Raw genomic sequence first — 23,811 nt, 5'->3', positions numbered from 1 at the left:
AGATACTATTTGTAAAGATAAAGTTATTATTTATAAACATTAAATGATTTTGATGGGGCAGGAGTTATGCTTTCCTATCCAAAGCACTGCATACATAACTAGCACTGATTTTTTTTTTCCTCATACTGAAATTGGTCAGAAGGGCAATATAATACATTAATTAGTGGTGCTTGAATCTCTGGTCACCTACAGCCACATCTATTTATTTATTTGCTTAATTAATTAATTTAAAAGCATTTATAATTGGCCTAATATTTTAAAAATCTCTAAGCAGTGTGTAATTTTTTTTATAAAAAACAGAGCTATGATCTTCTTTTGTGCTGTTATGTGTACTACTAAATGGTCAGCTATGACACTCTGTACACTTCTTATGGGATCTCTGAATTCCTACAGTTAGGTTGTCATACCCTCCAACAGTTCTCCGATGAAAATAGGGATGATAATTTTACTAATAATAATAATGATAATAATAATTTCTTATTTATACCCCGCCCATTTGGCTGGGTTTCCCCAGCCACACTGGGTGGCTTCCAACAGAATATTAAAATACAATAATCTATTAAACATTAAAAACTTCCCTAAACAGGGCTGCCTTCAGATGTCTTCTAAGAGTCTGGTCATTGTTTTTCTCTTTGACATCTGAGGGGAGGGCATTCCACAGGGTGGGTGCCACTACCGAGAAGGCCCTCTGCCTGGTTCCGTGTAACTATTTACACCCCACACATCTTACTGGGTTGCCCCAGACACTCTGGGCAGCTTTCAACATGTATCAAAACATTTTTAAAATCAAAATTAAAACAAACTTCCCTCTACAGGATTGCCTTCAGACAGCTCAGGGGTTGGATAACTCCATACTCTTCCAAATTTCTCCAATGAAAATGGGGACATCCTAAGGAAAAGTGGAACAATTCAGGATCAAATCAGAAACCGGGATGGCTTCTCTAAATCAGGGATGTCCCTGGAAAATGGGGACACTTGGAGGGTCTGGATTGTGCACCTACACAAAGCATTATTCATATGCTTCTAGAGCATATGGGGAAGGTGTTCCTGGTCTGTCCCTTAGAGAGGGAGGACTTTGGATAAGGCTCTGAAGCTGAGCTGGTGCTCTCCTACACTGAGTTTTCCCAGACAGTGAAAGTAGCATCTCTAATAACTATTTTAATCTTAAAGCTTCTTTTTACTGATAGGTTTATCTTTCCCTTTCTACCATCTCGTGTGTGTTTCTTAAACAAAGACTCCCTTCCCTATGATTTAGATGGATGCTGGTCACCTTTATAAAATGCCCTGACTGCACAAGCAACATGCCCATAAATCCATATTATGTTTTAATATGTGTTGAAAGCTGCCCAGAGTGGTTGGGGCAGCCCAGCCAACCAGATGGGTGGGGTATAAATTTATTATTGCATTATGGTTATGAATAGCAACATTGTCTCCTTTGTTTGGATAAGGAGCTAATATTGAGTGTTTCCTCCCCCATTCAAAAACAACACCAAGTAAGCCTGCCAAAATGCTTTACCAAAGGTCTTAAGACAGGTTACATGAAATTTAAAAATGAAGTACTTAAAAATCACAGTAAATTCAACAAAACAGCAGGGCTCAAAAGCAGAGGTTAATGGAAAAACAGCACCTCCCCACCCCACCCCAAATCAGGGAAAAAAGGTACAGATAAACTTGCCAATTAAAGGTATAAAATGTCAACACAAGCTGCACCTCCTATGGGAGCATATTCTGCATCTTAGGAGATACAGTTCAATCAAATGTATGAATGAATGTTCGATGCCATAGTGATAAGGGCACAAGGAAAAAAAATGCTCATTAAAGAGTTAAAAAAGGAAAATGAATCAATCAAAAGACAGGGCAGGCTTCTACACTCCTTATGCAATGATTGAAGAGATAGTGTAGGTGGTGAAAATGACCTCTTGCCTGAAATAACAGTATACCTAAAATATTTTCTTCTTCGTCCCGGTGAGACCATTTCTAATCAAGCTTTATTATCTATTAGTCCCTATGATTCTGTGCCAGTTATGCTGTCAGCAAAACACTGAGTGTTTCCAAATATGCTGCAGCCACCGGTAACTGAAAGCCAGGCTCTGATGCGTTTGTTTTACATAGACTGTGTTTCCAGCCTCCAAGTGCTAACATCTGCTAAGTGTATTCATTAATCACTATTCCTTCACGGTATTTTTTCGCATTGTAATCCATTTTGAGCATGGTTTGAACTATGGAAAGGCGGCATGCAAATAAAATTATGTATGTAGAAAATCTGCAGTGCAAGTCTGTGCGTCTACTCAGAAGTATGATGCACAGAGCTCAATAGAACTAACTCCCATTGGGGGACCTCTGTGAGCCTCTTTCATTCAGCCACATCCTCTGTTCTTTGGCCCCGCCCCTTACAGAAATTCATCTTTATAAAATAAAATAAAAAGCTTCCATTGGTGCTTAACTGCTATGAGTGAATTATGGGGGAGAGGGTTAAAGAGGGTTAACCTTCCTTCCCCTGAAAATCACTCCCCATTAAGCTTTTGGTTAAGCTCCCAATTTTTAAAATTAGGCTTCTACAAAGCTTCTCTTCTTGCCATTGTGAGCTTTTTTGAAGCCTAATTGCGAGGGGGTGTTCCAGAGTGTCACTGCTGGAAAGGAGATGTTAACCTCCCTGAAAAATTGCCCCAAATTGGCAATTACGGTAGGTGGTGGTGTTTTTAAAAGCCTCCATTTAAAAAGCCCAATTGCTAGATGCAAAGGCTTTAAAAAGCCTAACCTGTTGAGTTAACACAACACATTCAATGCAAATAGATCATATAACACCAGTTCTGTTGCAGCTACACCGGCTGCCTGCATATTTCTGAGCCCAAGTGCTGGCCTTGATGTATAAAGCTGTTTGTTATTTAGGATCCAATATCTTCTGGAACACCCCTCCTAATATGAACCTACCCAGACCATTAGATCTTGATCTGAGGCCGTTCTCCAGGTGCCTTCTTTCAGAATGGCTCAGAGGATGATAGTGGGGGGGGGCTTTTGAGTTGCTCCCCATCTGTGAAAACTCTCGTCAATGATGTCTGTCCAGTGTCTTCACTGATATATATTTGCTGCCAAGTAAAAACTTAACTCTCCCCCCCAAAAGCTTTTGTTGCACTACAGTGATGATATTTTTGTTGTTAGTATGCTGCCAAAGCTGTTATCAGTTGGGGGGCAGTGTTGCTCTGTATATTTTTAATGAACTTCGTGGTGTTTTGTATGAATATGTCCAAATTATGTAATTATGTGTAATAATAAATTTATATAGCTGTGCATAAATAAAAGTCCCCTTACAACAAAATATTAAAAACACAATATGCAATAATTAAAAGCAAACAAACAATGACTAGAAACAGCTTCCTAGCATAGAGGCAACATGAAATAATTTACAGGCCAGATTTAAAATCCAGTTAAAAAGCCAACTATTATTATTGTTGTTGTTGTTGTTGTTGTTATTTAAATAAATGAACACCTTCATGATTTATCCTAGGATGAAATATGCATTCAGTTAAATCCAGTAGTATGGATCCTTTGGCTTGTTGATCCAGAGATTTGTATGTGTTTACATGTAAGTGTCAGTGCTGGTTCAGCTGCAGGTCAGTATGGAGACTCAGAGACGAGCAGTAAAGTTAATTATTTATTCAAGAAAGCAGCATATAAGCAGAGAAACCTCAGTGTAAGACTGACCACCTATAACACAGTTACCAGGACTGACTATTTGTGTTATATAATTTGGTATTTGAATTATTGGTATTAATAATTGTATTATAAATTGGTATTGATATAATGAAGCTATTAAAGGTGAAGGTACCCCTGACCATTAGGTCCACTCGTGGACGACTCTGGGGTTGCACGCTCATCTCGCTCTATAGGCCGAGGGAGCCAACGTTTGTCCGCAGCCAGCTTCCAGGTCATGTGGCCAGCATGACAAAGCTGCTTCTGGCGAACCAGAGCAGCGCATGGAAACGCCGTTTACCTTCCCGCTGTAGCAGTACCTATTTATCTACTTGCACTTGACGTGCTTTCAAACTGCTAGGTGGGCAGGAGCTTGGACCGAACAACGGGAGCTTACCCTGTCGTGGGGCATTCGAACCACCAACCTTCTGACCGGCAAGCCCTAGGCTCTGTGGTTTATTGGACTGTAATTGAAAAGTAATAAAATTATTTTTAAAAAAGGACTGACGACCTGTGCTTCATACTTCTCCCCAGCCTAATATCTCCCAAGCAGCCTTAAGCTGCACCTGGGAGGAGCTATCTGTGGCCTTTGTTCTGCTACAAGCAAGACTCTTCAAGGCCTTGGAGACTGGAGGTGGAGCTTGCTACAGTAGGAGGAAACCTCCATGGATGCTTCTGACACCTCTGGTGCCTCCTTCCCGGCTTCATATCCAGAGTCTGAATTGCTTCCTGCCTCTGGTTCATCTCAGACCCCTCAAGTGTCTCAAATTAATTAGGACATCTTGAATTTACAGAAGCTCCCCAGCTTCTGATCCCAATCTGGGATGCCCCAGTTTTCCCGGATGCCACCCTAAACTGTGTGGCATCTGGAGATGCAGTGTCTCATGAGCAGGAGGCTGAAGACAGCAAAGGTAAGAGGGGGGAAGAAGGGAGAGGGCAAGGAAGGGGATCAGTGGCAGGGAGGAGGCGAACAACTGCTGCTTCAGCATCCAGTCATTCTACCACTTCTTCATCCTCTGACCTGTCCTCAGTGTCCCACCACCAACTCCTCTGGCTCTGAGCCTTCCTCCTCTGTGGCTTTCCTAGGGGGCTCTCCAGCTGCCACCTTCCACAACTCCTCATCACCCAGCCCTGACAGTAAGGCCCATTCATTTCTCTGTGAAATGTAATTCCATTGAAATGAATAGAAAAACATTTCAAGCAGAGGAGCTCCATGCATGCATTAGAGCTACTGTGCCTGGAACAGATTGTCAGCATGTGTATCACTGTGTTCCAGTATTTGGTGTCCTGTTGCTAAGAATATAATGGTTTTCTTTTTCTATCTTTCTATTACTTTTCCTTGCAGACTTTATAAAAATAACAAATGAAATAAATAGTTTTGCAGCAGTGAATTGAAATAGCATTTTTCTCAACTCTAGTCTGAGAATGACCTTAGACTCTATTTATTGCTATATATGAGATAACGTTATACTTACTGTCAAACTTCATAGCCATTGTAATCCAGTTATAGAAATAAAGGTTGAGGCATTTCTTATAAGAATAATAGTATTTTCTGGCAGCACTGAAAGTACGCATTTCTGCTGAAAACCTCAATTGCAAAGTTAGAGTGCACAAAGTTGTGTAACACATTTTATAATTAACAGTGTTTGGTAATACTTCTTTCTGCCAACAAGTTACCTTTCTTCTTCACCTGACCATATGCTCTTACCAAGGAAACAAGTTGTCCCCCCCCCCCTCCTGCCTCCTCTCTTTTCTGTGCAGTTTACTTATGGGCCTTTCAATTGTTATCATTGGTTTTGAGATGATCATCTGAAAATAGAAATAGGGCATTATTGTACCATGTGTAAGGTGCACAATCACTAGAAGAAGCACTTCTTATATTTGCAGCCTGATTCCTATCAAATGTGGTATTTTTTTTGACCGATAGGTATGTTAAAAATTATAGTGTTGGACCAGATATAAAGTCTTTTAGTGTTATGGTTTAGAAAAAGGATCGTAGAAGCCAGGAAATAAATAATCAGGAACTTCCTACCTGGGAATGAAGTCATTTTTAAAAACTTGGTGACTGGCCATAACATACAAAACATAGAGCATCAAGGATTTCAGTAACATTTTTCTTACAGCGTGGTGATATAAAAAACCTGACTTGCCAAAACTATGGTAGAAAAATGACCATACCACTTTGGAATCTCTTCAAAAAACTCACTTTTGTCTCAAATCATCCTGCAATGATTGCCAAAGTATTACAGTACAGCATATATAACACTTGCTATAGAGATGCCATCAAAAATAATCTTCCTTGCTGTAAAGTTTGAAAACATTGTCTGACAACATAGTTTTTTGCATACTGTGTCTCTCTCTGCCTCAGCTCCACATTCCTGAATGTAAATAGTATAAAGACTTACAACATGATAACCCAGATTTATAGGGTAGTGTTTTCAATCATTATTATGAAAATGGACTGAGGATTAGTTGCCACAGAAAAGCTGTATTGATGGTATTGCCGTGGTAAATCATGATTGGCTGAATCCACACTTGCTTTCCATAAGACTGAGCATCAACTTGGACGTCCTTTTTCTGGGGAACAGTGCATGTGTGATCTGCCATTAGATCCTGATTCTGGCTGAGTGGTTCAGTTCATTTTTGGAAGGTTTCTGGTGCGTTGCCTAGTTGGGTCTTTGTCTGTGGTGAATTCCACAAGTGATCTTTCCAGGAAAAAAACAGGCAAGAGAAAATGTGTGTATGAAAAACAGTCCCTGATACTGAATCGGTCAATTACCCCCCATCCATATAAGAGAACAACTGAAAAGGTCAGTACTGTATAAAAAACAATGCAGTTTCAAACCAAAACAGTCAGGGGTCTTCAAGTTCCTGTAAAGCAGGACAGAGGTCACATCAAGGACTGCAGACCTTCAGTGGCACTTCATAGGGAGAACAATTTTGCTGCAGTTGTGTATTCCTGGCATTGCCACGGTGGACATAGTTTTGCTCAAGAAATAGGAAAGAATGAAGGAAGCTTGGTGGATCTAATACCGTGTTTCTCATATTATAAGACATGTCTTATATTTATTTTTTCCTCAAAAAAACACACTATGGCTTATTTTCAAGGGATGTCTTATTTTTTCCCTCCTCCTCCTGCTGCGGCCAGCATTGCTGCTGTGCCTATCACTATGTCTTATTTTTGGGGTATGGCTTATATTCCTTGAATGCTTAAAAATCCTGCTATGGCTTATTTTATGGGTATGTCTTAAAATATGAGAAACAGGGTAGTAAAGAAGCCCTAAGAGATGTCAACATTTGAGGAATAGAAACAGTGAAAAGGTATGGGTGAAGTATCAGATGGGTCCAGGAGGGTTAGCTGTACTAGCTCATTGGACCAAAGGGGTCTAGAGTTGCTAAGTATTGCTTCTTTATATATATTGTATTTTGTGATACAGATACATAGAAAGTTGCTTTATACTAAGTTAGACCATTGGTCAATTTAACTCAGTGTTTTCTACACTGACTGACAACTTCTCTCCTCTGACCTAGAGTAAGTGCCATGGAACAAAGTAGGTTTTACTTTTGAATAAGCATACATAGGCTGTGCTGTAAAATCATCCTGGATTTGATGGGTTCAGGTTTGGGGAATGAATTCAGTATTTAGTGGAAGTTTTCAGTTAAGCTAAGAACAACCTGAGTCCTTTGTTTGCATGTCTATATATTTTAGCTGTATTGCTTGGGGAAATTCTTATCGCATCATGGAATGGATGGCGGGTTTGGATTTATGTATAATGAAAAAGGAGAACATATTGCAGGTTTTTAAAAATTTATTTAAAGTGACTCTGATAGACCTATAATTAAAAATATTTTTAAGTGGCCTTTTGGCCATTTGTAGGGTGGAGCAAAAGGAATTCAGTGTCGGACTTTTGGAGTTAGCTAGATTTTCTTGTGCTGTGGGTGGGGTTCATGATGGCTGTGTGACTGTTAATTGGGTAGGATAGTTCTCTGTTTTTTCTGTGTGTGATGATCATGCCTGTTCAACCTGTATGTTCTAAAGGATCAGATATAGACACCATAGGTTACTTTCCACTGTTTTTCTACTTAAAAGACAGCTCTGAACTTCCCACCACTAGAGGCAGGCGGAGCAGGAAAAATCACTAACCATATCTCATTCCCCTCCTTGACAGAATAATTGGTTTGATGGATAAAGGGAATGCAGTGCATATAATGTGACTTTGGCAAGGCCTTTGACAATTCCAGATGGCATTCTCAAAAGTAATTGGAGAACTGTGAATTGGCAGATGGCTATAGCAAGGTAACAAATTCCAGAGGGGTAGTCGTGTGTCTGTTGCAGCAAAAACAACAAAGAGTCTTGTGGCGCCTTAAAGATTAATAGATTTATTGGGGCATAAGCAAGTGCCCACTTCATCAAGGTAACAAAGTAGCATCCTCACTTGACAGATATATAGAGAAACATACATACATACATACATACATACGCACGCACGCACGCACATAGGTACTGTACAGCAGCAAGCAAATAAAACTGCAAACGGTGGAGCTATTGGGTAGCCATGGGTGTGTGATGTTTCTATGTAGATCCCAAATGGATGCAAAATAAGACAGCGTAATTAAATCACAACAACATATACAGTAAAATCATGCTAGATATGCTATGCTCATGCTAATTCAGCACATGTAGAGGGGGGGGGGAATCAATAGATACATTAAATCTGAATTGAATAGAACCTTCCCTTGAAAATGTTTTGTTGAATAGTGGTGACTTGAGGTCAGTATCATTGTGTCCTAATTTCTTCCACTAATTTCTGAATGCTGGCATTTTTAATTTGGATACATGTCCTTTTATTCTTTTGCATAGACAATGAACTTTATTCTTTGCAAACAGCATAAAATACTTGTAAATTGTATTATTTAGTAACTTGTTGTAGGATAAGCATGGGAATAAGCCTGTGATGATGATTTTAGGTCTGGTAATATTGTCTGAGTATACAGGAACACAGAGGTGCTGCTGGCTAGTAACTGTTTTAGTTTTACAAGCTGCTGCTAATCAAGGACAAAATAGCCAATATCAAGGTAGAATACTGCGCCCAATGAGTTCTCATTTACTGTTATTGTACAATATCTAGCAACACCTGGTGCCTACACAAAGGTAGAATGTGGGGTAGCTCTATATGGTAACACAAGCTCTGTCAACTATCTAGGTCCTAAGTTTTGTAGGATCTTGTATGAAAACACAGAATTCTTGAACTTGGCTCAGCAGCCCATAGGCAGTCAGTGCAATTGTTCTAGTATCCGTGTAATGTGCTTCCAGAAGGCTGCCCCACAGAGCAGATATGACACAGGATTCTGTTCTGTACCAGCTGCAACTTCCAGACCTGGGTCAGAAGGCTCATGTGGTCTCAGGAAACTTTTTCATATCTCCAATAAGTCATGCTACTTTTTATATGCCCTTGGTCACACCGATAATGAGTATGAAGTATGAACAGATGATATTTACTTCAAGATTTGACCAAGTTCCAAAAGAAATGGTGTCTATTAATTCATATTGTGATAATAAACTTTCTCTGGGCATTGAATACAGTAGTACAGAAACTTGTTGGATCACATGTCTGTTTCTGGAGTGAATCCCATTTGAACAATGAACTTCTTAATGTGTTATTCTGCACATATCTTCTCCATGTTCCACCCAGTCTCTTGAAAATGCCAATGTGATCTGCTGGCATGTCCTTCGGACGCCACCCCAAAGTTACCTCCTTGTGATAGTCTAAATATGTTGCATTGTCTTTAACCCATAGTTGTCCTTTTCCTTTTCAGCACCCTCCTTGATAGGTATGGTCAGGAAGGACTGGGCTTCCCAAAACAGCATTGCCCTCTCATGGCAAGACCCTGATTTTCCTAATGGAGCCATTCTGGACTACGAGATCAAGTACTATGAGAAAGTAGGTCTTGACTTAAATGAAATAAAACCCTCAAAGCATCATGTTTTTAACATTGTCCCTTTTTTATAGATCAACATACATTATAGCCTGCAGTTTTATAGATAGATTTCTTGTCACCTTGTCTGAATGAGCTAGAGCTCATTTATGTGGCTGTTTTGTCTACTGTTGGCCCAGTACCTTGTCAAACTGAATTTTGGACACAGTGAAGTGGCTGTAGACATATTTTACCATCAGTTTGTACTGCAGTTGGCTACTCAGTGACAGTGTAGCAGTGTGCTCATGTGTAATCTAAATGTTTGGTGAAACTTTCACATGAGTACTTCCATCGCAGACAAAAGGTCATTGAAAAAAGCGCTGAAAAAAGAAATAACAGCCTGGCAGGATCAAAGTACTAATATGATCAGAGCATTAGTTTAATATGCATCTTTCACCTTAATAAGCATAATTAGCATGACTTGTTTTTAACGCCTGTTAATTCTGGACAATATTAAACAAGTTAATGGCATTTCAACAGCTTGATGGTGATGATTATGAACACTAATAAATATGTGTAACCTGCTTTCATGGTGTCTTTTTGTATGCAAACTGCTAAGATGTAAGTTAGATGGTATGCTGTTGAGATAGTATATGACAAGCACCATGGTTGACATTCTGGTAAAGATAATAGCAGATTATTAATGTTTATGTTACCACATTTTAGTTCATAGGTTATTCCCTGATGCTGAAATTAATAATAAAAAACACCCCTTATGTGAATGGAGCTTGATGTACACTATCCCTGCACAGTTTTGTGTTATGACCTTTGTGCACAACCAAAATTGCAACTACACTTTACTAAACCAAGCATCCTTTGGGATAAGTCCATAGTACCCATTAAAAAAATGTTAATATTATGCCTGCAAGCAAATTATCATTTGCAGATTATATCCCAACAGAAAATAACAGTGAAGATGATTATCAGAATTGCTAATCTTTAGAAGTGCCCGATTGATATCCAATGCTATGTTAAAATGCTGACCTTTCTACAACAAAACCAGTCATGTAATGACTGCTCAGACCGGAACAGAACATGCTCTGAATATTTTCTTAAGGCAGATGCACACTGGAGGGTCATGAGGACCGAGTCTGGTATAATTCTCTTAATTCTAACTAAGGCTGAATACTTTTGGTAGGGTTCCCCCCCCCAATAGAAGTGGATCTCTTTCCTCCCACATCCCACCAATGTCTCCAACAAACCAGTTTGGATATATTTGTATTGCTTCAAATTCTTGCAATAGCTATCAAACCAATGGGACTAAATTAATATTTGTGTACAGCAAGGGTAATGTTGCCCCTGTTATACACATTAATCTCTATGAAAACTGTTTGCCTCCAGTTTAAGATAGTTATTTTTATTTTTATTTTTTACCTTATGCAATGTTCCCTTTTTAGGAGGAAATGAAATTAGAATAAATATTAAAAACTTTCCTAAACACCACAAATATCTCTTGTAGTGTGTCTTTTAAAATAAAAAGAACAATGTTGTTCTTGGAGGAAAGGGGGGACATTGCCGGGCATGGGTTTCTATTCTAATCTGTTAATGTAAGGAAGTTCATGGAATGAAAATTTCCTTCTCTACCCCACATAATTCAGGAGGGCCCCAATCCTCCATTGAGGGTTTTTTTTGGGGGGGGGGCGGCTGTTGAGGAAAGTTCAGAAAACTTACCTTCCGTGAACTTCTTCAAGTTAACTTCTCTTAGAATCCAAGCCATTTATCTTTTTGACTCAAAACCACCCTTGCCTCAAAATCATAGTGTGTAGACTATCTTCATTTTCTGCAGGCCTTACTAATGATTTTAAAGTGTCCTTTCTCCCTGCTCTTGTCAGAGCAGTTGAGTTAACAACCTATTATTATGTATTCCTTACTGAGCAGTTAATAGCTTTATAGTCTTTTGCAGGAATACACCTGCTGCTCATAAAAACATTTATGTTATAGTGGATATTTGACTCAGTTGATACATCTTGTGTTTGCAGTGACCTTGTACAAACAGTGCTTATCTTAATAACAGACCTGAGTGTAAAATATTTCTTAGTAAAATTGCCATGTATTTCATCATAGGCAGGGTGTGTGATGCCTGTTCAACCGTATATCAAATTAGCAGTGGTACATTTATAATTGAGGAGATACTTTCATATAAATATATGATTTCAGAACTGTATTTAAGTGGATTTGCTACACTTTAGTACTCCAGAGTCTGCTGCTGCCCCCGCCCCCCGATGTGTTGCTGTGTGGACATGCATGGGAGCATTTTATAGTAATGAAAATAATTGGAAATTTTTACTATTCCCTGTTTTGATTATGTATGTGACAAAAAGCCTAGAAAAAAATATAAATGGGGGTTTGGATACGAAGACCTGTGTGTGGAAGGAAACTGTGAGCTCTGTTCCGTGAACTGTTGGATCATCCAGGGGGAGGCCTCTTGCCCTCAGTGACAGATTATTTCTGTAAGAGATATAGTAAATATGGGAGCTAAAAACAAATGGGCTTTTGAAAGGTCTTAAGAGGCAAAGAGAGTTTTGCACAAAGAATTGTGCAAATGAAAGGACTTTTCTGGAATGGAAACATTTATTTTTCTATGTTAGAAGCAACCCTTCCACACAAAAATGACCTTTCCTCTCATGGAAGAACACCATTGGATCCAAGGCAAAAAAAGAAACAGCAAGTTTTGACACATTACAGGAATATGTGAGCCCACCCTAACACCCCTTCCCCCCAAAAAAAATCAATGTAGAATTTTACAGACTTCTACTGATCTCAGGGTAGTTAACAATGATCATGGTGTCACTCAAAAAAAATTATATTAGGAATAAAATTGTTACAGATATTACACTGGGGCAGGGACAGAAAGTGGCAGTGTCTCTCTTTTCTCCCAAGCTTTCCCGTTATATCTAAAGTAGGACCGAATGCATGTCAGTCATTGTGTAACACCCAGATGCCTATAACTCTGACACATCTGTCTGTGGAAGTCATATCCAAGTTCTGATTTCAAATGTAATGCAGGAAACAGGCAGGTCATTCACATCCCCTCCTATCTCTATAGCTCTGTGTAATGCTAAAGTTGCTACATGAATAGCACATGCACCCCTTTATACGGTAACTGCCTAGTGACCAAATACCTTGTGGTTTGGCTAGCTCTGTATTCCATAAACACATTACTGACCTGCAGTCAAATAATCCAATAATAATAAACCAAAGAGATCACATGTAAGTTGAAGCAAGTGGACAAGACACTAAACTGCCTGTAATTAAAAATGTAAGCAGAAGCTTCCAGTCTTCTCCTTGCAGGCTACCAGAGGAGAGGTATGGGAGCAACAAGGCTCACACAGGTTTGTTCTTGTAATGCTAAATCATGGTTTAGCATTATATCGGAACTCTTAATGGAGGACTGTCAGAGAGATGGAAGGAAGGTAGATTTCATGAGTGCTTGGCTATGGCTGCTGGGGGAAGCTTTTTTGCCAAATACCCCCCCCCCCAAGCCTATTTAGTTCCATAATTTCCAGGACCTACTACTTCTTGCCTTTAGTTCTTCCTTCTCCCATGGTGGAGGGGGTTTATCCTAGCAAGAAAAGAATGTAATTATATTACAACAGTCAACTTATTTGGTACCGTGAGCTGCACCCAAAATGTATAATGTTCATGCAGCAGAACTAATTTGCAGAACCTACTTGCATATGGTTATCATAATCTACATGCCTTTTTTTGAATATGTGGATAGCAAACTAAAATAGACAGGCGTTGTAGGTATTTCTTCTGTAATGTTCAGAAATTGTTAAGATACTTGTTTAATACTATTACCCAGGTGTGAACATCCTCTTTTGGGGCAACGTGCTCAAGAAGGTGAGCTTTGAGCATGCTTGGTGGAAACTGATTACTTGGATCCATTCCGTTCTGGCTTCAGGCCTGACCATGACAATGAAACTGGCTTGTACAGGCTAGCTGGTGACATTTGTCAGGAGAAAGAAAGGAAGGGTGTGATCCTACTTAATATCCTTGATCTCTCAACAGCCTTTGATGCTGTTGACCACAGCATCCTTCTGGAGGCCCTGTGGGAGGTTGACGCCTGGGGCATTATGCTTCAGTGGTTCTGTTCTTATCTCGAGGGCTGTTTCCACAAAGCATTTACGGGAGGCTATGGTTTGGCACCATAGGAGCTTTCCTGTGGTGTACTGCAGGGTTCCATCTTGTCCCCCATACTATTTAACATCTATATGAAGCCACTGGGAGCTGTCCTCAGGTGATTTGGCATCATCAATATAACGTGCAGCGTAAATTAATAATGCAGAGTCTTGTTCAGTAAAAGAATAAAAGCTTTACTGAGTTAAAATAAACTTGTTTGCAAATAACACCATAGTGAACAGAAGATTAAACTAGCTTCAGAGCATGCACAGAGTTACTGAGTCACACAGAGGCATTCTGCACCAACAGTCTCCATTGAGCACAGGCTCCACCACACACACTGAGACACTGAGTCTGCCTGCAAGCAGATACAATACCTTAAGATGAGTCACAGTGATTCAGCATGCTAAATGATTCTGCAGCTTTTCAGCTTTTCACAACATTTCTAGACTCCTTTACTGCTTCTGCTCTCAAATACCTTTGTCACATGACACAATATGCAAGTGACACCTAGCTCTAGCTCTCTGTTTCATCTGACTCCGGAGAGGCAATTGAGATGCTACACTGGTGCTTGCAGGTAGTTATGGGCTGGATGTGTGCTAATAACTGCTACCAGCAGTTTCAAAGTTTACTGCCCAATCCTATCCCTGGCTGCACTGCAACAGTTATAGAGCAAGCATAGCATCCTATGTGAGGAAGGCGGCAGAGGCCAGTTTCTCTATGGGACTGCTAATTGCTCTACCTTTCTTACGAGTCCCTTGCTGTCTTGAAAAGGCCTTTGCATTACACTGATGTTGTACAAAAATATATATTGGAGCAGCAGTGCTGGATGAGAAGGACTAGTTTCCAGCACCAGAGCAAGGGAAGAGGAAATTCCTTGTGCTGGTCCTCACACCCAAAGTCTGATCTTTTGCTCTGCTGCTGTTATGTAGGATTAGGCTCCTATAAACGTGTTTTCAGATGAAAGATGGCAAAATCTAAATACTAATACACACAACTACAGGCACTGAATTCCTGAATGCAATTATCATTTGACACGTGCATGCCTGCAACTGCAAAAAGCTGTCCTGTATAAACAAGAGGTACATGAAATACATTGTAGCAGTTTATGCCTTGTACAGGCTACATTGCAAACTGACCCTTAAAATTCAGGATTTGGGGAGATAGAAGCAACTGATGGACCATATCTGGCCATTTATTTTTTACTTCAATGGAACCTACATACGTGAAACAAAGATTCACCTAACAACGGAAATAATATTATTGGTCATGTAGCCTGCCTTTCTTCAGACACATGTCTTAGATGGTTATCTTTATAGCTGTTTTTTGTGGGTATTTATTTATTTATTTCAGGTCTATTTAAATGTAACTGTTATGGCTCTTACAGCCTAAGATGAAAAAGCTCCTGCCATATCTTCAAAATCATTAAAAGTCCTCAGACGTTATCCCATGTCACTGAACTGTGGGATATTCAGTAAATCTATGATGCTAGATATTTTTATGGGGGAAATATTATTTGTAACACCTTAAATGCAGAAGGGGTTAAAATACTAAAGTGCCATAGAAATAAAGGTTTGTTCAATTAAGACAGCTGGATTTAAATCCACTGAAGAAGTATGAGTCCAAATTTATAAGATCCTAGAGATTATAGTGAGAATGAAGATGCAATCAATATTTGGGGTAGGTAGAGCATGTTGTTGAATGAGATCGTCACTATCTTCAGCACTGCTTTATATCCTTTTGTTCATTACAGTACTCTGCCACATTGGGAATTGGGATTAACTGCATCGCTTGTATTATTTTGGGCCAATTTCATAAACATACATAACACAGTATTTGACATATTGATTCTGAAGCTTTCATGTAGGAAAACAGGCATTACTGGAGCATTAAACGGCAGCTGGAAAATGTAGCAATCAATATTTGAGCCATTTCAGTTTTTTCCAGCATACACTTTCCACCTTGACTAACCCTGATTACATTCTGATTTAAGGCATGGGCCTAAGCTTTCAATGTTATTGAACCTTGTAACTTTAGATCTGCTTTGTATTTAGAATCCATTTTTGAATCCATTTCTCCATGTCCCTTTAGAGATAATAAACATTAATAATTCTATGCCATGGTTATCAAATGTCTGCCATTTTGCTAGGTATGAGAACTGTCTGCAGCCTATGCTGTTTTTGTGTGCTCCCCATCTCCACTCACCTCAAATTTGCTTCTTTCTTCGTCCTGGCTACATAAGCCACATTAAAGTGATATTCAATCAGAACTCAGCTATTTAGCTCAACTATTTATATCCCACCCACCTCCACCCACTCCTCTTGTTGGCAGTTTTGCTGAGGGGCTAAATGGAAACTGAATTTGAAACTTTAAAGGCCAAAATGTACATTCAATATTTAATCATTATTTCATGCTACAAAACTTGTTTCCAGATTAGAGACAAATGTGACAATAGAAAAGAAAAATGTGATAAAAAATATCCCAGTACACTTTGACAATATTTTCTGAGAAAAACTACTGCAAGCAATTTAATTATTTTTATCAATTACATTTTAACCCACCCTTAATCCGATGATCACAGGGCAATTTACAATGTAAAAAAACACAAAAATGCATAGCATAATAAGAAACAAAAATATTTTTTTAAAACCCTCACTCGCAGAGTTTAAAGGCCATAGATTGTTTAATTAGCCAAAGGCATGGGAGAAGAGGAATGTTTTTGCCAAGTGTCTAAAGATATGTAACGAAGGTGACAAGCAAGAGTCTCTGGGGAGAGCGTTCCACAAGTGGAGAGTCATCACACAGAAAAGGCCTGTTCTCATGTTGCCGCGCTCCAGTCCTCTCAGGGCAGAAGTACACAAAGAAGACCCTGAGATGATGATCGCAGGGTCCAGGTCAGTTCATATAGGGAGAGGCAGTCCTTGTTCAGTTCCTATGTATTAGGTACTCATCCAAGGTACTGCAGTGCTGAGCCCTTTAAGGCATTATAGGTCAGAACCAGCACTTTGAATTGGGCCCCAAAACTAATTGGCAGCCACTGCAGTCATGCATTTGGCTGGGGACATTTTGGGACAGCCCCATGGTCGTCCTGAGCCATCCCAGAACCAGTTGCCTTAGCATGGATGTTGAAGTCTCCCCAAACCAGCAGTTTGTGAGTCCTCAACACCACCTCTGTCAACGGGGGGGACAACTGGGCAACAAGGCAGGTGTTAAACCAGCAGAATCCCTAATCTGTCCCAGTTGGCAGGAACACACAGACTAGATGCCCTACTCAAGCTATACAGGAAGCCTGGAGAGAGAGAGACAGAATTTATATAGATCAAAGCAACTCCCTCTCCCCACCCCTCAAGTCTGCCCTAATGCTGCACCGTGTACCCAGGTGGCCACAACTGGGTGAGACCAACTCCACCCTGCTTTGAGACTCCTTAGGGTAGTGATAAAGCTGGATATCACATCCAAACTACTCATTCTCCTCCTCCTCCTCTTCTTCTTTTTCTTCTTCCTCACCTGCCCAGGTCTCAGTGATACAGGCTAGATTGGCCTCCTCATCCAAAATCAGATAATGGATGAGGGAAGTCTTACTCAGAGCAGTAGCCACAGACATCAGGGCTGGCTGGTAGGATGAACACAATTCCGGAGGTTGGAAGAGAGGCTGGCACATGGCACAGTCACTACCCAGCCTGCACTACTTCCCACACCATACCTCTCCCTCCCCTAAACCATTGTGATTGCTTTGCTGCCCCTTTTCTCCTTCCAGACACATCTCCCTTCCTCATTAAAAACAAACAACAGAGTCTGATTTGTCCCTTTAGTTGTGTCATAATCTTAACACTTGTTGAGCAGGCAAAATTTAATTGCTTTTTAGGGAATATCATTTTATAATAATCTGTTTGGTGTTTGTACCCTTTGTACATTCTATTTATATGTACATATTTTATATTTTCCTTGTTCATTTTACATGTTGATTGCTATTGCAGAATGTAATAATGTGCTGGAGACTTCATTAAAAAATAAATAGCAACCTGAAGACACCCTATAGTACAGTTTTTCATGTTGTCTACCCGGTTTTGAATTATGAGCATCACAGATCATTTAATTTTTTTCTCTGGTGCTTCATTTTCCCTCAGCACCACAACTTAATCATATTGAAATTGTTGTGTTTAGTTTATGCTGTTGAGATAGTGGTCATGCACGATTCCTCCTGAGCAGTGTTAAAAACTTTGCTGTGCCATAAATCACTTCAGCGGCATTACATTATGAGTTTGGCCAATTCTAAGAGTTAGGCCAGTTCTATATACGAGGTGCTGCTTCATGGTAAAGATGTACTACCCAAAAGCTTCAGCTCTGCTACATTCCTTAGTTCTTCTCCTTGCCCTCCACCTTATTTCTTTCAAGTTATCAGGAAGAGAGTGCCTTATGGTAAATTAATGCACCACATTTCTGAACATTGTTTTATCATATTACGGATTCATAAGGTGCCCTGTGGGTGCCAGTTATGTTATGTAGATATTTGTGGACAATTTTGTTTTAACCTGAATTATGGACAAGATATTCTGTTATCATACTGAAGGTAACCTAAAGGCGAGGAAGATAAATATAAAAGATTGGAGCTGACCTTGGATGAGTACCTAACACATAGGAACTGAACAAACTGCACATGATGCCATTTCATAGAATCATCATAGTTTCTAAATGCCTAGCCCTTTGACACTGGTAATCAGAGTGGTCCCCATGGTGTGTCCAGTACCTGTTGGTCAAAGAAGCATCTGACGTGAGCAGATGGTATAGACAAAGCAAGAAAATGAGGATAAAATTCAAAGTAGTATGGAATAGTTCTTATTACTATATACCGGTACCAACTGACATATATAACAATGAGGAATGAGGAATATAAACAGAATATTTTTACTTTGAGACATATAATGTCTGAGTATGTGTGTAGATAATTGATATCATGTGTGCGTGTACACCTGTTAATGCATTTTATTTATTTTAATGAATAAATTAATAGAAATTTGGGATGATGCAGTGAGGGGGGCACACCACAAATACAACACAAATATGTTTTCAGTAGTTCATGCAAAAATTGTGGAACATCTCTTGAAAACTTTAAAATACAAATAACTAAAAAGAGAGCAATGGCAGTTGCCTAGTGAACTAGAAATATGCTTCTTGCTCGTAATTAAGCATGTGAACTGTTTTGCCCCAAAACAGAATCCACCAGAGCCTTACAAGAGCACTTATTTAATATTTATTTACACTGTTTCTATACCACTTAATATACTGTATAAAAATATCTCTAAGCAAGTACAGAAAACTAAAACAACAACAGACCTGAACAACAGCAAGTATTAAAAAAAATGTTACTTTCCTACAAAATTACCAATACTGTAAATATAAACCAATATCAATTCCTTCTCCTGAAATACCTTCCCTCTCGGCCTGCCAGCTCCCATCCAGGATTTTACCCATCAACCCTGGCTCTCACCTAAGGCCCAAACAGATTCGCAGCTCACAAAAGTCTCAGAAAGAGGATGATTCTTGGAAACTGCTGATATCACCCGAGTCTTTCACTCTAGGCTTGCTTTTTATGGGCAAGCCCAAGGTGGACAGAGCTTCCTCCGGCTGCCCACAGCTGTATCCCATTCAACAGTCAGTTGCACTCCAGTTCCACGTACAGCGGGTTTGGAAAATTTCCCAGGGGTCCAAGGAATGACACCCCTCCACTCACAGTTCTTTTAATAGCCCCTGACGCCTTCTCCTCTTTCTGCCAGCATGAAACTCAGAAGAAAATCTGGCCACAATAAAAATAGAGTTGGATGCACTTAAGCTTGTAAATTACAATTTTGTTGCATTGTGGCCTCTGGACAGAAAATAGTTTCTAAAGAAAAACCTTTATAAACACACACACACACACAGAGAGAGAGAGAGAGAGAGAGAGAGAGAGAGAGAGAGAGAGAGAGAGAGATGGGGTAGCTCTTAGGGACACTTCAGACCTTGAATTTTCCTGTACAGGTCAAGATGAAAGCACATGTATATGTGATCTTAACATGTGTAATCTCAAGATTACACACACATTTATTTCACCATCTGTACATTAGGTTTCCAACACATATATATTTGGCAATGCACACTCATGCAAGAACTTTACATGTTATAATGTACACAAATATATGTATGCGTTCCCTTTTCCACTACAGGCTTTTATATCTGGAAAAAGAAAACACTATGTGTGAAGTTACCCAGTAACCATTTCCTAAATAATTTGCCAAATCCAGATTAACAGCTGCTTTATTAGTGTGAGGCATTTTGTGCTATGACATTTATTAAAGGGACATTAAGAACTGATTTCCAAACCAGTGAGACAGTAGGATCCTGTTTCAGGTTTGCAAACATAAAAATAAAGAGTTAATTTTCATTTTCTTTTACCCACAGGTCTACCCACGGATAGCGCCTGCCTTTTGGCACTACCTGCAGGTAGAAGTGAGTAGCGGGCATTTGAATGCTCCCACACCTATACGTTATGCTTGATTAGTCCTTATTGAAATCTAATTTGTCCATTATTCAAATTATATAGCTGTCATTTTTGCTGCCATTTGCTTTGTATGTAGTTTTGTACTAATTTCATACTATTTTGTCTCCAGTCTAATTACTAACCCAATTCACAAGGACACCGTTCTCACCATATGAAAGATAACACATTTCTTAAGATCTGTCTAAGTATAGGTTGTGCCATACATCATGGAATAGCTGTCACCCCTTTCTGAACACACGTTGGCATTCATAAGAATTTAGTTTTGAAAGATTGTTATTACGCAGCTTTCACAACTCAACTTGACATCGTTTCCCCCCCTTTTGTCCCCCAGGAGAATGAGCAGCTCAGCTACTCCTCCACAAGGTCAAAGGCTCCAAGTGTTATCGTCACAGGCCTCAAACCGGCCACCAAGTACATATTTCATATCAGAGCCAGGACTGCAACAGGATACAGCGGCTATAGCCAGAAGTTTGAATTTGAAACTGGAGACGAAAGTAAGTCTTAATCAAAGACACAGAAACGTGGCATGTGTGACAAAAGTAGCAGGCGTTTGACATAGCTAGGCACTAGGTCTAAATTACATTATAAACACATTGGGAAGGATACATAGATGGATCACTTTTAACGTATGTTTCCTTGTATAAGACTACCCCATGTATAAGACGACCCCTATTTTTTTGAACCCCAATTTAAGAAATCAATATGGTACATTGTTTCAAAACAAAGCCGGACCTCAGAATACTCTCCATCTCTTTCTGCAGTTTTTCTTCAACTTTTACTTTTGAAGTTCCTAAGAGATGCACAATTGTTCTTTAGCTTGTCCTGAAATAAAGGCTTGCAAAAGTTCACGCTTTTTGTAAGGTTTTGATCTGAACTCTTATGAAAACTCATAGGGCACGGATACAGTGCCTATTGCTGCCATGACCTTTCCTTCCCCCGACCTATGGGTTCCATAACTTATCTTGGAAAAAGGCATGGGGATGTTGGGGTGGCAGGCACCCCCAAGCCACAGCAGGTTGTTGTTTACAGCTGGGAAATGGGATTTGAACTACCAGTCCCAGAATCCCTAGTGGGAAACTGATGAATTTGTATACAGGGGTGTAGCTAGCTGCTCTGGCTCCTGGAGCTGCGGGGATGGGGCAATCTGCGCAGGGGGCGCTGCGGCGATCCACTCACAGGGCAGTGCGGTGAGCTGCCCACAGAATCTGCCTGGCAGATGCAAGCCCCATGTTGTCGTTTCAGGCAGCGCAGGGCCCGAGCCACCGCATCACTCCCAGGAGAGATGTGTGGCTCAGGTGCACTGCAAGCAAGGCCCCGTGGTAAGTGCCGCCCCCTGCAGTCTACCATTTTGTCACCCCCTCAGGGATGACACCCGGGGCAGACCACACACCCTTCCTACGCCCTACAATTGCCCACGATTGTTGCATGTTCTTAGAACATCCTACGGCCTCTTAGCATTTCACCTAATAATTACGTAATGAAAACCAAGATGTGTGTGATGTTCTGGTGTTTTTGCATTTGAAGTTGTATATACATGTATATACATGCAAGCAGGGTGATGTTGCCTAATGGTAAATATAATAGTTGATTTAAGATAATGTTAGAGGGGGAGGGGGGAGAATGAGCTGCAGTGTTTTGGTGAGCGATGATTAGCTGAGAGTTTGAATACGAGTGTTGTGCAGCTGAGTGGCAGCTCCAGTTTGGGGAGAGTTGGAGTGGGGTGTTCAGGAGTGGGGTGTGGATAAAATAATAAATCAGTTGTATTACACTACATGCCTCTTTCTTGGCTACATGAGTGGTGAGATGTTCAGTTTTTAGTGATCTGTGGTGGTAGCATGAGTAAAAGGGGTATTTAGTAGAAAGACCCAGCTCATAGCTGTACCTGATACATTTATACAAGCCATAAACACAATCAAGGGAAGTAATTGAATGTAGAATTTTGGCCTGAAGTGACAATAGAAAGTTTTAGCTTTCATTTCATTGTAGTCATTAAGCAGTGTTAGTAGAATCATGGAATAGAACAGCTAAAAAGTAACAGTGTATTTAAACTTTGGGATTTGAAAACATTTGTGATGCAAATACTTTTTGTGAAGGGTTCCTAGCTCTTGTTACTGCCTCTGTAAGACATTCTGAGTTTTATTCATGCTGCATTGCAAACTGAAATGGGAAATATTTAGAGTGGTTACAGGAATGCAAGAGTTGTCTTGCTTCCTTAGATCAAGACCCTTGTAGTCCAGCATTTTCTCTCCAATGCTGACAGATGGAGGTCCCTAAGAACCTTTTATGCTGCTATACATGAAGCCTAACCCTTCTATCTCCAGCATTTGATAATCAGATTTCTCTACAGGAAAATCATGTGTACTCCATCTGTGTGCTGTTCACTATAACTGATGCTGGGATTCCAACAGGTATAAGCATTCATTTATTAAGTACAGAGATATATCTTTATAGGACAACTTGTGTAAAAAATAAATAAATAACAGCCTCTCAGTATCAGATCAAATACAGTCATACCTTGGATCCCAAACGCCTTGGTACTTGGACGTTTTGGCTCCCGAACGCACAAATCCGGAAGCGAGTGTTCCAGTTTGCGAACATTCTTTGGAATCTGAACATCCCACGAGGCTTCTGCGGCTTCTGATTGGCTGCAGGAGCTTCCTGCAGCCAATCGGAAGCTGCGCTTTGGTTTTCGAACATACTTCCGGAACGGATTCCGTTCAACCTCCAAGGTATGACTGTATCTCACTTGTAACATGCAGTGGTACATATTTTGCTAAAGGTTTGCCTGTCACATACATCTCTGCATTGGCTTCTGTTTCCCCAAACAAATCACCCTGCATGATGATTTTAGATAGTTCCTGCGGTAAAAATGATGAACTTTCAGTGTTCAGACTTGAATGTTTGGAAAGGTTTTCACATCATCATTAGTCTGCAATTATGACTGACCCCAGCAACACTGGGCTAAAATAATTTAGTTGAGCATGTTTGAACTAATACTCAATAGTTCATATCTCATAGCAAATTTGCTTGGTGCAGACTGATAACATTAAGCAATCCTATGCATGACTTCTCAGAAGTTGCACTATGTTCAATAAAATATACTCCTAAATAAATGTGCATACTCCTAAATAAATGTTCCTATGCTCACTCATATAGAAGTAAGCCCTATTGACAGTGGACCTTACTTCAAAATTGACTTGTATAGAATTGTATTGTAATTCATGTTCATCTCTGGTAAATGGCCCTTTGTTTTTCTTCCCCACACTAAACAGAACCATTAGGTCATAATATTTCTGCAAAATGGGAGCAGAGTCATCTTTCCTACTGGGCTGACTGGCGCGTTACGCCAGGGCACCTGACTCTCAGGGGTGCCCCAGTGAGTAGGGGGGAGCAAGCGCCCCTCGCTGCCCATGTGGAGGCGAGGCCGGGGTGTGCTGTGGAAAGAGCTCTGGCAGCTCCTGAGTCCGGCTCCTCCACTGCGTCTTCTC

General features: G+C 40.1%; 1 protein-coding gene across 5 annotated transcripts in view; it reads left to right on the top strand.

The window, feature by feature from the left end:
- EPHA6 (EPH receptor A6) overlaps positions 1 to 23,811 on the top strand; it is a 205,365-nt gene that overhangs the window by 75,001 nt on the left and 106,553 nt on the right. For 3 of the 5 annotated variants that reach the window (XM_088668038.1, XM_088668035.1, XM_088668037.1), the window contains 3 exons: positions 9,508 to 9,632; positions 20,224 to 20,271; positions 20,655 to 20,817. In XM_088668038.1, the coding sequence (XP_088524164.1) occupies positions 9,508 to 9,632; positions 20,224 to 20,271; positions 20,655 to 20,817 (336 nt within the window). The remainder of the gene's footprint in view (positions 1 to 9,507; positions 9,633 to 20,223; positions 20,272 to 20,654; positions 20,818 to 23,811) is intronic. The other 2 variants (XM_088668036.1, XM_088668034.1) reach the window with 1 other exon arrangement.

The sequence above is a fragment of the Zootoca vivipara genome, chromosome 4 (assembly GCF_965207765.1).
Source record: "Zootoca vivipara chromosome 4, rZooViv2.hap1.1, whole genome shotgun sequence".
In the NCBI taxonomy this organism is placed as follows: domain Eukaryota; kingdom Metazoa; phylum Chordata; class Lepidosauria; order Squamata; family Lacertidae; genus Zootoca; species Zootoca vivipara.
The sequence above is the reverse complement of the archived record's forward strand: the minus strand, read 5'-3'. Positions and strand labels throughout refer to the sequence as shown.